Source organism: Rhineura floridana, chromosome 15 (genome assembly GCF_030035675.1).
Source record: "Rhineura floridana isolate rRhiFlo1 chromosome 15, rRhiFlo1.hap2, whole genome shotgun sequence".
Lineage (NCBI taxonomy): Eukaryota > Metazoa > Chordata > Lepidosauria > Squamata > Rhineuridae > Rhineura > Rhineura floridana.
The window spans coordinates 19,934,341-19,948,270 of NC_084494.1; the positions used below are offsets into that span (position 1 = coordinate 19,934,341).

The window sequence follows — 13,930 nt, forward strand, 5'->3', positions numbered from 1 at the left end:
AAAGGTAATTACAGTGGCTGAGTAGATCTTGTACAGTGGTTATACTGACTGGGCAGCCACTGTCCTTCACATTTTACAAAATACTTTTTCCTATACAAAGATTAAATTTCTGTGTATGAAAAAGTAATATATGAAGTGGTCTCAATAGTGAGAAAAGTAAACAAGTGAATGGTGATCCAAATGTTTTTCATTCTCACATTATGAAGCTAGCTGCCAGATGATGTATCACCTTCCCTACGCATGCAGCGTAGACTGAAAAAACAGCACCCAAGCCTCCATTCAATACGTGCACGTGTTCTTTCCAACATGAATCTACAGGTCTCAAAAAGTAATGTGTGACAAAGTCCTCAAACACCTTATAACATGCCTCAAACATGATCTCTTGTTCTACCAGCATGCCTCCACACCATCACTTTGCCAAAACATAAGGATAGGTAAATTGCTTTTAGGGAGGTTCACAATTACGATTTCCTATTTATTTAATCTAAAAATATTTAAAATACATAAAAACAGCCAGGGGAAGATATTGGAGAAATATAAAATAAATACAAATAAAAAAGGGGGGGGGAGGTGAAGAGACCTTAAATGTGCTACTCACCATCTCTCAGCCTATCCTCCCCTCAGGATGAAAACAATGGAGAACCATGACCACCCCCAGGAAGAAGGGCACACTTAAAATGTAGAGGAAAAAAGCATCTACAACCATAGTGTGAAATCAAATACTTATTGGGACACAGTATGAAGAAATATTTATATAAACATGACTCTCAAATATGTTTATGAATTACACAATCTGTAAATATATTTATAGTGCAATCCGATGTTTGTTTACTCAGAAGCAAGTCCCAATGTATTCAATGGCGCTTACTCAAACTGGGAAGTGTGCAGAGAACTACAGCCTCAAGTGATAAGGAACTTGTTCTTTCAAGTTGAGACCTTATCCCAGTCTGAGTCTGTGTTGGAATTGCTTTTTAATAAGTTTTTAAGCCTTTTCTTTTTTTAAAAGCTTTTAAAAAATATTTCAAAGATGTTTTAATATATTTTAAAGTCTGTTTTTATGATGTTTTAAAGTGCTTTTAGTGCTTTTGTTTGCCGCCCTGGGCTCCTACTCGGAGGAAGGGCGGGATATAAATCAAATAATAAATCTTCATTCACCCAACCCAAAATTCAGAATCATGCCTCTTTAGGCTGTTTTCCAACTGTTTATTCTTGCTTTATGGTTATTGGATTTTAAATGGCTTTATTTCTTGTTGTGAGCTGCCTTGATTTCCAACCCTACCTCACAGGGTTGTTGGAAAGACTACACACACACACACTGCAGATGTATAAATACATACAGCCCATATAATAGTTTATTGTCAAACCAGTTGGTCATTGCAGAAAAATCAGTATTAGTTTTTAAAAAATCAGTATTAGTTTCCTACAGAATAAAAACTGTAATACCTAAGTAAGCCCTGCCTACTTGCTTTAAAATAGGACTGGAGGAGGGAGGGACAGAAAGAGAACACAAACACAATTCTTTTTTACATTCACTCCAAAGTCCCATTGATTTTGAGCACATTCATAACCATGTCTACTCAAAAGTAAATCCTATTGAATTCAATGGGATTTACTCTGGACATATGGGATTAGCAATGCTTTTACGCCCACAAAAGCAAGTATTGGGAAGGTTTTGAAAACACTGCCCAGGATCTGACTCCTACACACAAGAGGGGAAAAAACTGAAATGTATATACTTACCCAATTTATGAGATTTTCAGATAAACGGGGGGGGGGGACCACCATTTTCTGGCCTTGCAATGAGGTTTACTAGACACTGCCACAGGTCAAACAAACACTTCACTGATTGGCTGCAATCCTGAACGGGCGGGGTTAAAGCTACGAAGTGCTATACAGTAGTTTAAAAAAAGATTTAAAGGGGGCGGCTGACGTTTTTATGTATATCTCGAGAACCGGACCACCTAGAAACTTAATTTTTTTTTAAATTAAAGCTGAGAGTCACCCCCCTCTGATGGTGTCACCCGGTGTGGTCCGCACCCCCCACAACCCCTAGTGACGCCCCTGCATATGCAAAAGGGTTGTTACCAAAGCTTCTTGCATGCACTTCCTACACCCAGGATCCCGAAGTAAGCCAGCCTGAAGTCTCATTGATGCCAACAGAACTTCAGTGTTCTTAATTTCTTGTTTATTACCACCACAATCAGATGCATATTTACTCAGGAAGGATGGGGGAGAAATTCAATTCAATTCACATTTAAAGCCAAATCTGTCAAGTTCACACTTTCTGAAATAATGTGAGAACCAAAACCATTCTTTGAAATTTGCACTTCTATAAATTTTCCAGTGCAGTTCTCCTTACCAACCAATTTTTACAAAAAATGAATAACTTAGGGGACTGTATGCATAAAAATGAATACATGAGTGAAAATAACATACAAAAATACATCATTAGGAGAAATTGCTTGCAAAATTGTGTATGTTAGTCAAAACTGCATGCGAAAAGGTATTTATTAGGAGAAATTTGCACTAAACTGCTGACGAACGTTCATGAGGATTTTTTTAAACCTTGCAAATTTCTGCAGAAATTTAAGATTGGAAAAAATGAGAAATGGAAAAAAATGAGAAATGGAGAAAACAGAAATTGAAAGATCTTTCCATCCCTACTCAGAAGTCCCATGTGTTCAACAGGCCTCATTGCCAGGTTAAGTATGCATCGTCGGATTTCAGCCTGCAGCACTTCCCCCTCCCCTATTTAAAGGCCAGCTGATGGAATCAGAACAGCAAGAGGGCTTTTGCTTTGGGCCACTTCCTCTTGAAACAAATCAAAAGACGAAAAGTTCAGCTTGACACATGCCCGGCCTTGGAGGATAGCTGAGGTTGTGGCAGGGGAACTGGAAAAAATGTGCAAGGCATGTGGCAAGAGACATTCAGAATCAAAGGCGGGAACAAAATGAAAATCAGATGCTTCCCGCCCCCCTTCTCTCTGTCTTCGGACATGCGGACATCTGATTCCTTACATAGGATATCCAGGGCCACGTTACAGTGCGAGTGAGGAGCATCTCGCCAAGGAGGGAGCAAATGGGTAGACAGAAGCGGTGTAGCAGTTATAGCTCAGCTCTCCAGGCTTTCAGGTAGGGGTACCTGGTGATGCCGGGGATTGAACCACGGACTTTCTGCATGTAAGGCACATGCTCATCATTGAGCTAGGGCCCGGGAGTGACACTGTGTTGGGAAAAAGTTACATGGTACCTAGTCTGCCTGCCACAGCCATCAGAAAGTACTTTGCCAAGCCCATCCAAAGAGCAGAAGCCGGTCCTGCTTCTCCCCTTATATTTCTTTTAGAGCTTCCCTGCCTGAATTGTTAACTTTGAAAAACATACAGGCAGTCTGCCTGGGCTGGGGAACCTGTGGCCCTCCGGATGTTGCTGAGCTACAGCTCCCAACAGCCCCAGCAAACATGGCCAGGGGCCTGGGATGATGGGAGTTGCAGTTCAGCAACATCTGGAGGGCCAATACCTGCAATATGCCACCCCCAATGACATATTAAGACATCACACAATGACCTCGAAACCTCTCAGGCTACCTGTGTTTCTAATCTGGCTGTTCTGCAGCGATTCTCTGCCCTCCTCCTCCTTCTCACGGAATGTCTGGCCATGTGCCCAGTGGACTGCATCATTCTGAATTCCAGCAGTCACTCATAGGGATGGGAAACAATCCTGTTCTCAGGCTATATTTGAACTATTAAGAGTTTCATCGCTCACTTTTTGGAAATGGCACTTGGGTCTGTGTGCGTGCGGATGAGCCATGGCTCCTGGCTGGAGTGGTCGGGGAGGAGATACATCTCTGTTTGTACAGTGCAGATTGCAGATGTTGTTAAGGAAATGTAGGGTCTCCTAGCTAAACATTCTCCACCCCTATGGGAAAAAAAGATGTGCTCCTTTAGAGCAGGGATGGGAAACCTTTTTTATTTTCTGTCAAGGGACAGATTCCTTTGGGGTAATCTGTTGGGGACCGCATGTGGATGGTGAGCAAAGCCAGAGCCAAAAGTGTATAGGGCACCCCCTTTCCATCTCTCGCTCTTTTTCTGCCACCTCCTTTTCTGTCTCACGCTCTTTCTACCCTCTCTTTTTCTTTTGCTGCCACCACTTTGCTCTTTCTCTCTCTTCCTCCCCACTAAGAAAGACAGAATCCTCTTGCCAAAGGTCCAAACCAATGGCTTGCAGAGGGCTTTCTCCCTTCCGCCCCTCCATCCTTTTTGGCTCCTCCCTCTACTCCTTTCCCCCAGACTCCTCTCACCCACATGAAATTAAGCCGAATGGTAGTGGTGGTGGGGGGGGGAAGAGGGACAGACTTCACAGAAAAGAGAAAGTTTTCTAAGGAGGTGGGATGGGTGAAATCAGCTGATCAATTTTATTGTATTTATTACTAAATTTATATCCCGCCCTTCCTCCCAAAGGAAAGAGAGCCATTCCAAACGAGTTTAAAAGCGTAAAGAATGACTCAAATAATTCACAGCAGTGAGGCAACATTTTTTTAATAACCCTGTTTGGCTTGTACATACCCAGTGATTCTCTAAAAGTTTATGGCATTAAGGTGAGTCATCAATAGTTAACATGAGTCATCAATAAACTTGCATGATTTTTATTTAGAAATGTTTTGCTTTCTAAGAGCCCAAATCATGAGATTGGCAATAAAATGTTAAGACTCTCTTGTTTTTTAAAAAATCTTGCTCTTCTACCTGGGGAAAAAAAGACCACAGGCAAGGACCGACATTTAGCCCCCAAAAGCTCTGAAATGAGCATGCACGTATAAAATGTATAATCTCACGACTTTGAAAAGCAGACCTGTGCTATTTTAGGAGGCACTAAACCTCAGCAATCATCCGATTATTCCCCATGGTCTTACCAAATATGTTTTTAAGGGAGTTTTGATGGGGGCATGTGATGGAGAGTATCAGCCCCCTTGACCCATTGGAATTTGAAGTCTGTTTCTATTTCTAAGCAAAGACTTTCACACGCAAACAGAGTGGAAAAGGTTGACAGGGGAATCTTATAAGGCAAGAAACAAACAGGCCCTTGAGAAGGAAATCAATCCTTTGAGCAGCATCCAAGGTGTCTCTCCTTTGGCAGCTGAATCTTGGGCTCAGGCTCTGCAGCCACCGTTGCAAGGTTCATTTCAATAATACGTCCACTCTTGGCATCACTGAATGTGACATGGCAAATTGCAACAGCATACGTGGCCCTGATGCAGAGTCAGACTCTGCAACCAGTTTCCGTGACAACCTCCTGGGAAGGCTGCCTGCTTTCGTCCCTGATAGGCTCTCTCGTTGGCTCCAAAAGCCTATCAGAAGATTCACCCCGGCTTTCCAGTTTTGCATAGTTGACTAGGCCAATGTGGTCAAGTCTAGGCCAGCTCCTGTGTTTCCTGTCTTTGACTGGTGCCACTAACACCATCTCTGGCTGGCCAAGATCCAGAGACTTGGAGTGACCTGAATTAGGGATCTGAGTGTCTGAACTGAATTCTCTCTTTGTGCATTCAGGATGCAGAAGTTGTTCAGCTGAGTCGGCTGAGGGAGGCCCACTATCCATATTGATAACCACGTGGTTGCCTTTGAGGTCATCTCTCTGGGGAGCTGTGCTGTTGCACCCAGGCAGGAGACTCCACGAGAGCCTCAGGACCTCGTCCTGCTCCTCTGGCAACCAAACACAATTGTCTTGCGAGGTCCGGGCAGCCACTCGAGAAAGGCCCTGGCTTTCGAGAAGACAGTTGTTGAGTTTAATGAGAGGCAACGACAAGGCATTGACGGCCAAGGAGATGACTGACTCGGCCCCACGTGCCAAGGAGAGACCACGGTTATCTGGCGCAGAGTTGCCAGAATCTGAGTGAATACTCAGGAGGGAAAGGGAGGGCGAGACACTCTTGTGATGGAAGAACTGGGTGGTGGCCTGTAGCCTGTTTGAGCCGTTTGTGTTGGCCCATTTGGTAACCGGGCTGGAGCAAGACTGGAAGCCGCTGGAAGAGAGGTCCACCTTGTAGCAGCCTTCCACGCATTCTGCGTTCGCCTGAAGGGCAGACGGGGTAGGCCTCCTCTGAAAGTAACTGCCTGCTTGGCTGGTGTCCTGCGGAGGTCTCAGGCTCATGGAGTACAGCTCTCTCTGCATCAGCAAGCGGGTCTCCATATCCCTGTTCTCATACAGCATGGTGTTGGCACAGATGAAGATGAACAAGCCAATGCCCATGATGACTGGCCCAATGAGCTTCAGCTTCTCGTTGTGGGGGAAGGGGCGAGGGTGGGCAAAGGCCTTTGCTTCCTTCTTGATCTCGTCAGTGGCGCTGGCATTACTCAGCCTGCTGCCTCCTCCAGACCGGGTACGGTGAGGCCAGTACCCAATGACGGCAATGGTCATGCCCACCAGCACCACTGAGACGCCCACCATCACAAAGGCCCCTGAGGTTGAGCGCATCCTGAGCTGCCCCTTCACAGCCACCTCGGAGGGTGCCTTGCGCCGAAACCTGGGCCGGTGCCATCGGGAAGGGCTGGCTGGTGCTGCCGGCTTCTTCCCGGAAGAGTTGTGGTTCTTCATGGCTCTTGTGGCTTCAGCAGCGCCTCCAGCGGTCACCATCACCGTGTCGTCCACAGGACACCTTAATAGCAGCGGAAGACAAAAGAGAGAAGGTGTTAACAAGTGGAAGGCATGAAAAAGAAGCGGCTTCCAGAACTTCCTGAACATAGGATCTACTGCTAGATTTCTGAGTGATTTTCTGTCGATCAGGAAGGATTCTGACTCCCACCGGTTTAAAAATAGCAACAATTAAAATGCTCTTTTTTGTTTTTTTAACTAAGGCCCGGTCTGCACTATACATTTAAAAGCACTATTACACCACTTTAAACAGTCATGGCTTCCCCCAAAGAATCCTGGGTACTGTAGCTTGTAAAGGGCACTGAGAGTTGTTAGATGATTCTATGAGACCCCTATCCCCCTCACACCGCTATGATACCCAGAGTTCCCTGGGAAAAGGGACTGACTGTTAAACTGGTGGGCTCTGCTGCACAGTCTCATTCCCCCTCCCTCCCATTCTGAGTCCTGGTCCTCAAGTGCCTCCCACTCCTGGCTTGAATCAGAGGGCTTAGAGGGAACCATGACACCACTAAGTGAATGCGGCTGCCAGAAGATTTCCCAGAAAGGAATGTGGTCCTTGGCCTAAGACAGCCTTTCCCAACTAGTGGGCCACCAGATGTTGTCGGACCACAATTCCCATCTTTCCTGACCATTGGCAATGCTGGCTGAGGCTGATGGGAGTTGTGGTCCAACAACATCTGGTGGCCCACTAGTTGGGAAAGGCTGGTCTAAGATAAGATTTCCCACTCCTGCTGCATCCTATGCCCATTTCCATCATCATGGTTTATTTGTATGCTGCCTTGCCATTCAGGTGGTCCACAGCACATCCTGTTCACAATGATTTGTAACTGTATTCTTGTTGCTTCTTTTATTTCTTATATATTGTATCTTACTGTATTACAACTTGAATTCTTTGGAGTGCAAATTGTGATACAATAAAATACAATATAAGAAATACAAGAAGCAAGACCATTCAAAGTCATATATCAGCTATCACGGCACATTACAATTGCTGCAACAGGCAGGGGGGGAAATCATTAAATGGTCCACTGAGACCATCAGCAATTCTCATGTGTTCCATGGAGGGGAAAGTATGGGAACCACTGCATTGAGAAATATACAATAAATGGAAGCTATACCCTTATCATTCATGATGAGCTCCAACAGTAGAATACAAAAACATAATCCCAGTCTGAGATACCCCATAGCCTAGCCTTGTAGGTATTATAGAAACCCCTTGATGTTAGTGGGCACTGCGCAGGACTGTAGTAATTTTTTTTTTTGCAGACCCCCTTCATTTCCACAGAACAGGGTCAGCTTCAGGTTTGAGGGCACCTTGAACAAAGTGCCCTCTGGCAAGGTCCTTCCTCCACTGGTGGGCCCAGGTAGACTCACCTGCAAGCGGGGAGAAGTGCTCTCAGTAGCACCTGATGGGTCTAGCCTTTCCAATAGCCTTCCCACCTCGGTCTCGTCTTCCCATAATGTTCCAACATAGTATTGCTCCAATGCACTGTGGGAAATGCAAATGCTAGCTAGATCCAGCCAGCTTGCACTGCTTGGAGCACCAGGCCCAAAAATAAAGGGGAAAAAATAAACAGAACCTGGGCCAGGCATGGGTCCTCCTGAGCTGTTGGGGCCCTGGCAGCTGCCCAAGGTTGCCAGATGCTGATGCTAGCCCAGCCATTGAGTCTGCACAGGAAAATGTCCCAGTTGATCAGGGTGTGCATGCTTCTTTCTATTGCATTTTAACATTTTAACTATTGCATTTTAATATTTTATGGAAGTCTGCCTGGAGTTTTGGAGAGGGGCAGGCAAGGCAGAAATGTATAAATAAATATGTCTGGATGGCCACAGGTCCCTGATCTTTTATTTTAGTGTTATAAGCTGAAGAAAACCTCAGGCTTGTGTGCTCCCCTGCCCTCCTCTGGCACAGCTGCCAGGAGAGTTTGGAAGCTCTATTGCCATTTTAGATTAACCACAGCTTGGTGTTATGTCTGTTAATCAGGTCTTTGCTGGACCCTATACATTGAGATATAGCAGTCAGATTAGAAGTGAATGCACAGAACAGAGTAGCCAGGGTGAAGCCATGATGGACCAAGATGGAAGATAGATGACAATTTTGTGCTGTGTGTGTCATTTCTGTTTGAAGGCTATTTGTAGTTCTGTGAACACTGCACTTTCTGCTGCCAGAGAAGAGCTTCTGACAAGTTGGTACCGAGATGTCGGATAGCCAAAACAATGTCAAAGTGAAAGAATACAAATGTGTTTTTGAAATTCTGTCAAAGGTGCCAGTGGAAAATCACTGATGTGAGAGTCTCAAGTACTCATTTTATCCCCCTCCCAGACAGATTATTGTAATCCATGGTCTGCATATTCTGGGGGTCCATCCTCAATTATTAAAATTCATGTAATATTATTGGATAATTCCAACCTCCTGATCTAGTTTTGCTGGTCAGTATAAAACATGTATTCATATACACCAATTTAGAATTTAGAACCTAATTTTCAATGTCCAAACCCTAAACTGTGGGTAATCTTAACTTTGATTAGTGAATACAAGCCAACTTTATAATCTATGGTTTAAAGTTGGTTTGTTTTCACTAATCATAGTCAAGTTGAACCACAGGTTGGGTTTGAATGACATAGTAAGCTGCTTTAGAAGTAGAAGCTTCCAAACTCCTTGCATCTGCACCAGAGAAGACTGGGATGGTCAGATGCAGGCACAAATCTTGCCTAGGCCCATTCTCATAACTGTGGTTTTGCATTACATCTGAACCACCCACTGTTAGTATGACAGTTCAAAACTGGGCCCTGTTTTACAGGTTTGGAGCTCAAGGTGGGCCCCAGGTCAGGAAATACTGACAGAAGTACCACTTTGTTCTAATCAAGAGGCGGGAAAGGCACAACAAATCCAACAGCAAATTCCGACTTTCCATTTTATTCATTTGAAGACAGTCTCCAGGGGAACGAATTAAGTGTATAAGCTTTAAGATAAAAATGAGTCCCTGCCCAAAACAATCAAGCTATGACAATTTCTATCTTGTAAAATCCAACGATTTTACAAAAAAAAAAAAGGAAAAAAGATGACATTTCAAAGAAATCTTGGGAAAACTCTGCTAATACTTTGGCAATGTGAATTTAAGTCATTCCCCTTGATGGGGCGACCCTCCGCAGCTACCCTTTGTCTCTTCCAGGTGCTAGCAAGCAAAACTCATCACCACACCAAGCATTTTAAAGCCTGCTTTCAAGTTTTCCAGAGATTATTTTCCCCTGCTTCAGCCTGCAATGACTTGTAATGTGCTTGTCCCACCAGCCTTCTGCTGAGAATAACTCCCTTTAATTACCATCTGAGATGTGACCTACCTTATAAAGTTACAGTAAGCTGTTTAATCTCCTGCTGACAATATAGGTGGTACCAGGCCTTCCAGACTTTTTTCCCCTGCAAAACCCGTTCCACCTCACTGTAAACTAGCCTCACGTATCGTTGGGTCAAGCAGGGTGCCCTCTTCCTTGAAAGGTTTCATTGCCATGTCCTCAGAATCAGGATCAAGTATCACCCAAGGAGGGCTCAGATTCAGCCAGCTCACAGGTTCCCCCCAACTCAGTGCATTATATGGGCAAGGGCCATAGCTCAGTGGCAGAGCATCTACCTCGCTTACAGAAAGTCCCAGGTTCAATCCCTGGCATCTTCAGATAGGGTTGGGAGAGACCCCGTCTATAAAACCATGGACAGCCATTGTCAGTCAGTATCAACAATGGTCTCACTCGGTATAAGGCGGCTTCCTATGTTCCTAAATGTCACTTCCACGGGTTTGATTGAATCTCCTTCTAAGTCAACCTTTTGCTGTGTCAGTTTTTATCAATTTCTGCCCTGTTGCAATTTATGAGAGTCTGGCTGCCTTGCTCTGGAACTGGATTAATGTGTTAAGGAAAGGGAGCAATTCCCAGCATGCTTGCCTGGTCTCCCCAGTTTCCCAATCCAGTGCGTGGATACTGAGACTGGGCCGCCATGTTACACCACTGGCAAATCAAAGTGTTCCAAGCTCCATTCCAGGTCCTTGGAGGCTGGTGACCCCAAGTCAGTGGGGACAATGGAATCCACTCCAGGTTTTAATCTGAACTTTCAAGGAGCTGAAACATCTTTCAAGGAGCTGTCCAAGGTGCTGAAATATCAACATTCTCTTTGGCCCCTGCTAAGAGGCAGGATTAATATGATGGCTGGAAGCACCCTTCATTAATCTGGTATTCACAATGTCTGAATTTAAAAGGCAGTGCCATCGGGAACTTAATGCAGAACTACAGAAGACTGTTCTTTGTGTGGAGTTGAAGATCCTGGTTTTATTATTAGAATTCCCAAGAAAGGTTATATAAGATATATATTTTTCTAAGACTCTTTGACACTGTCACTCAAGTTAACTGATTAATTCTACATTTTAGCAAGACCCATTCAACCTAGCTCAATATAAAGTCAGCAACAGAAGTTGCTGTCAATGGCCATTTGTGAGCCTGATCCAGATTCCCCCTGCCTCTGTTTTGCTCAGCACTGCCCCATCATCATATTTTAATTTTGGGGCCATAGAGGTGGTGCTAAGGTTTGTGACAGCTCATGGGATGAGACATGCTTCAGAAATGTAAACGTTATTAGTGTCACAGAAGAGGATGATAGCTCAGTTCCTCGGCTGGGACTTTGAGAGTTTAAGCTCTCAGGTTTTGTAAGATGTGCTTTTTCAGTTTTTAAAATGGAATTATTTCCCTAATCCATTGCATCAGAGGTTTGATGGTTTATCTACACTACACTACCATTGGGGGGGGGTGCATGGGAGGAGGATCTTCGAATTTATTTATAAAACTAGAAAGGATTGGGACTATATGGAACAAGCAACCATTTCACAGCAGCAGAAAATGGCAGGGAGTTAACAGCCATTCAAATTCCGCAGAGCAGGGCTGGGGAACCTGTGCCCCCCTGGATTCCCATCATCCCTGACCACTGGCCATGCTAGCTGGACTGATGAGAGCTGGAGTCCAGCAACATCTGGAGGGCCACAGATTCCTCAGTCCCGCTTCTGGTTGCTAGGGAAAAAGAAAGGCAAACTATGGAGATTCCAAGGACTACTAGAAATTAAGACAGAAGCGGGAAAAGTATACTCAAGGGGATGGCAAGACAGCATCTCTACAGGCAGGCCCTCCCTTAGCCTGTGCGGGGCCCGGGGCAAAAGCATAGTTGGGGGTCCCCCACATTCTTTCTTTCAAACCTCCTGCCCAGAATAAGCCGGCAAGCGCTGCCTGTAAACTGCATAGCTGAATAGTGGGTGGCAGGCAGCACAAGGAAGCCACTCAGGCAGGGGATTCAAACCTCCCGCCTAAAAGACTCACGCAACCCGCTTCACAGCTGATGAGCGGAGAGGGGGAAAACTGCTCAGGCACGCAGCCGAAGAGCGGGAGATTCCCCAAAAGTGGGAAGCGGCTGGCGAGACTGCATGGCTTAAAAGAAAAAACCCCGCCACAGCCCAGCTTCTCATCGCCAAGCGCGGGGGCCCCCAAAGCGCGGGGCCCGGGGCAACTGCCCCCCTTCCCAGTGCCTAGGGGCGGCGCTGTCTACAGGTTCTAGGCTACCTGCTGGGGGCATCGCTGAAGGTCTTCATGGGTGCCATGGCATCCGCGGGTGATGGGTTGGCAAATCCTGGACTACATTGACTGACAGCAGCTCTCCAGGGTGTCAGGGAGGAGTTTCTCCCAGCCTTACTTCGATCTGCTGGAGACTGGACCTGAGTCCTTCTGCACGCAAAGCAAATGCTCTACCACTGAGCTGTGGCCCTTTCCTCAATGGAAAAAGCAAAGGCACTCTGCACATACTCAGTTACCCTTGTGGTGTTCTGCTCAGAAGACATGTGGTCCACTTCTGAGTTATGCTCCTTCCTTTTGAGCAGGGACCAAGAAAAATGCTCAGATTGAAGGGCTTGCAAGATGGTCTCTCCTCTCTCAGTTATGGTTGCGTACAGGTGTGTGTATGTGTGTCCTGGCTCCCCATTTTGCTTTTAACACGCCCGGAGAGGTAGACCAGAAGCTTTTCCTTCGCTCTGTAGCTGTTCTGTCCTGAAACTGATTAATGTGAGGCTGCAACTTATGGCTGCTCTGCTGAATGTTTGGAATTAAACACAGGAGCTGCTAAGTAGATAATGCCCCACCCTGAGATAATGCTTTTCTCTTAGGAAGCTCCTATAAGCCAGGGTTTCCCTTGGGAACCCCTTCTCCTCTGGATGGCATTGGCCTGTGGAAATGGGCCTACATCCAGCTTAGATCAAAAGCAGACCAGGTCAGATTTGATATGGAACATAAGAAAGGCGTAAGGGATTACAAGCAGCATTTCCGATCCCTGCGTTCTACAGCCTGCATCTCCCCTATTCACACTCCAATATGTCAGAGACAGAGTCAGCCTTGACACAGAGCAGAACACCAACTTTAGGTATCAGATGTTCCAAAAGGCTGCTGGTTGAAATTTCAAGTCTACAGTATTGTTTCACCTATTCATATGGCCGTGGGGATATTTGAAATCAAGATGCTCAGTGGAAAGCCCCATTTGAAAAGGTTTGCACTGGCATGAGGAGGAAGATGCAGAATCACGGAGTTGGCGAGATCTTGTACGGTAATATTATTATTACTTAATCACCTTCCAGATATGCATCTCAAGGCAATCTAGTCCAACTTCCAGCTTGATGCAGGAAATCCAAAGCTACAGCATACCCAACACATGACAGCCAAACCTTGAAGACATGACTGGACAACCGAAAGCTCGAGGTAACTTCTTACCCCATATATGCCTAACTCAACTGCAGAACTGGCACTGTTACAGGTGCCACACAATACTCTTTCTGCACTTGTAAGAAATCATTATTTTAGCAGGGCACCACCCAAACTTTGGAACTCCCTGCCGAGTGACACCAGGCAGATGCCTTCTTTGCTGGGTTCTTTTTAACACCTACTAAAAACATTCTTGTTCAGGGAAGCCTATGCAGACATGTAGAAGCTGATACGGTATTTACTCAGTTTTTAACTTAACCGTTCATTTTAATTATATTTTGATTTTTTTTTTTTAAAAAGGCTGTGTTTGCTTTTAATTGACCATTTTAATGTTTATTTGGGGTATTTTTGTAAACCATTTAAAGCTTCTATTTACCATCAAGTGGTATATACATTTTGTTTAAAAATAAAGTTATAATGAAATCTGTGCAAAGCAGATCAAAAGCAGCACTGGCAATAAAAAAATGTGACTGTAACCACCAGACATCTGGACTTGAGGAGGGCCTCAAAAC

The 13,930-nt window shown here is 45.1% G+C and overlaps 1 protein-coding gene across 2 annotated transcripts in view; it reads right to left on the reverse strand.

Moving 5' to 3' along the window:
- Nucleotides 1–4,517: 4,517 nt before the first annotated feature.
- The window catches only part of TMEM200B (transmembrane protein 200B), a 39,454-nt gene continuing 30,041 nt past the window's right edge, over nucleotides 4,518–13,930 (reverse strand). For both annotated transcript variants that reach the window (XM_061597277.1, XM_061597276.1), the window contains exon 3: nucleotides 4,518–6,645. In XM_061597277.1, the coding sequence (XP_061453261.1) occupies nucleotides 5,253–6,623 (1,371 nt within the window). In that variant the 5' untranslated portion in view covers nucleotides 6,624–6,645 and the 3' untranslated portion in view covers nucleotides 4,518–5,252. The remainder of the gene's footprint in view (nucleotides 6,646–13,930) is intronic.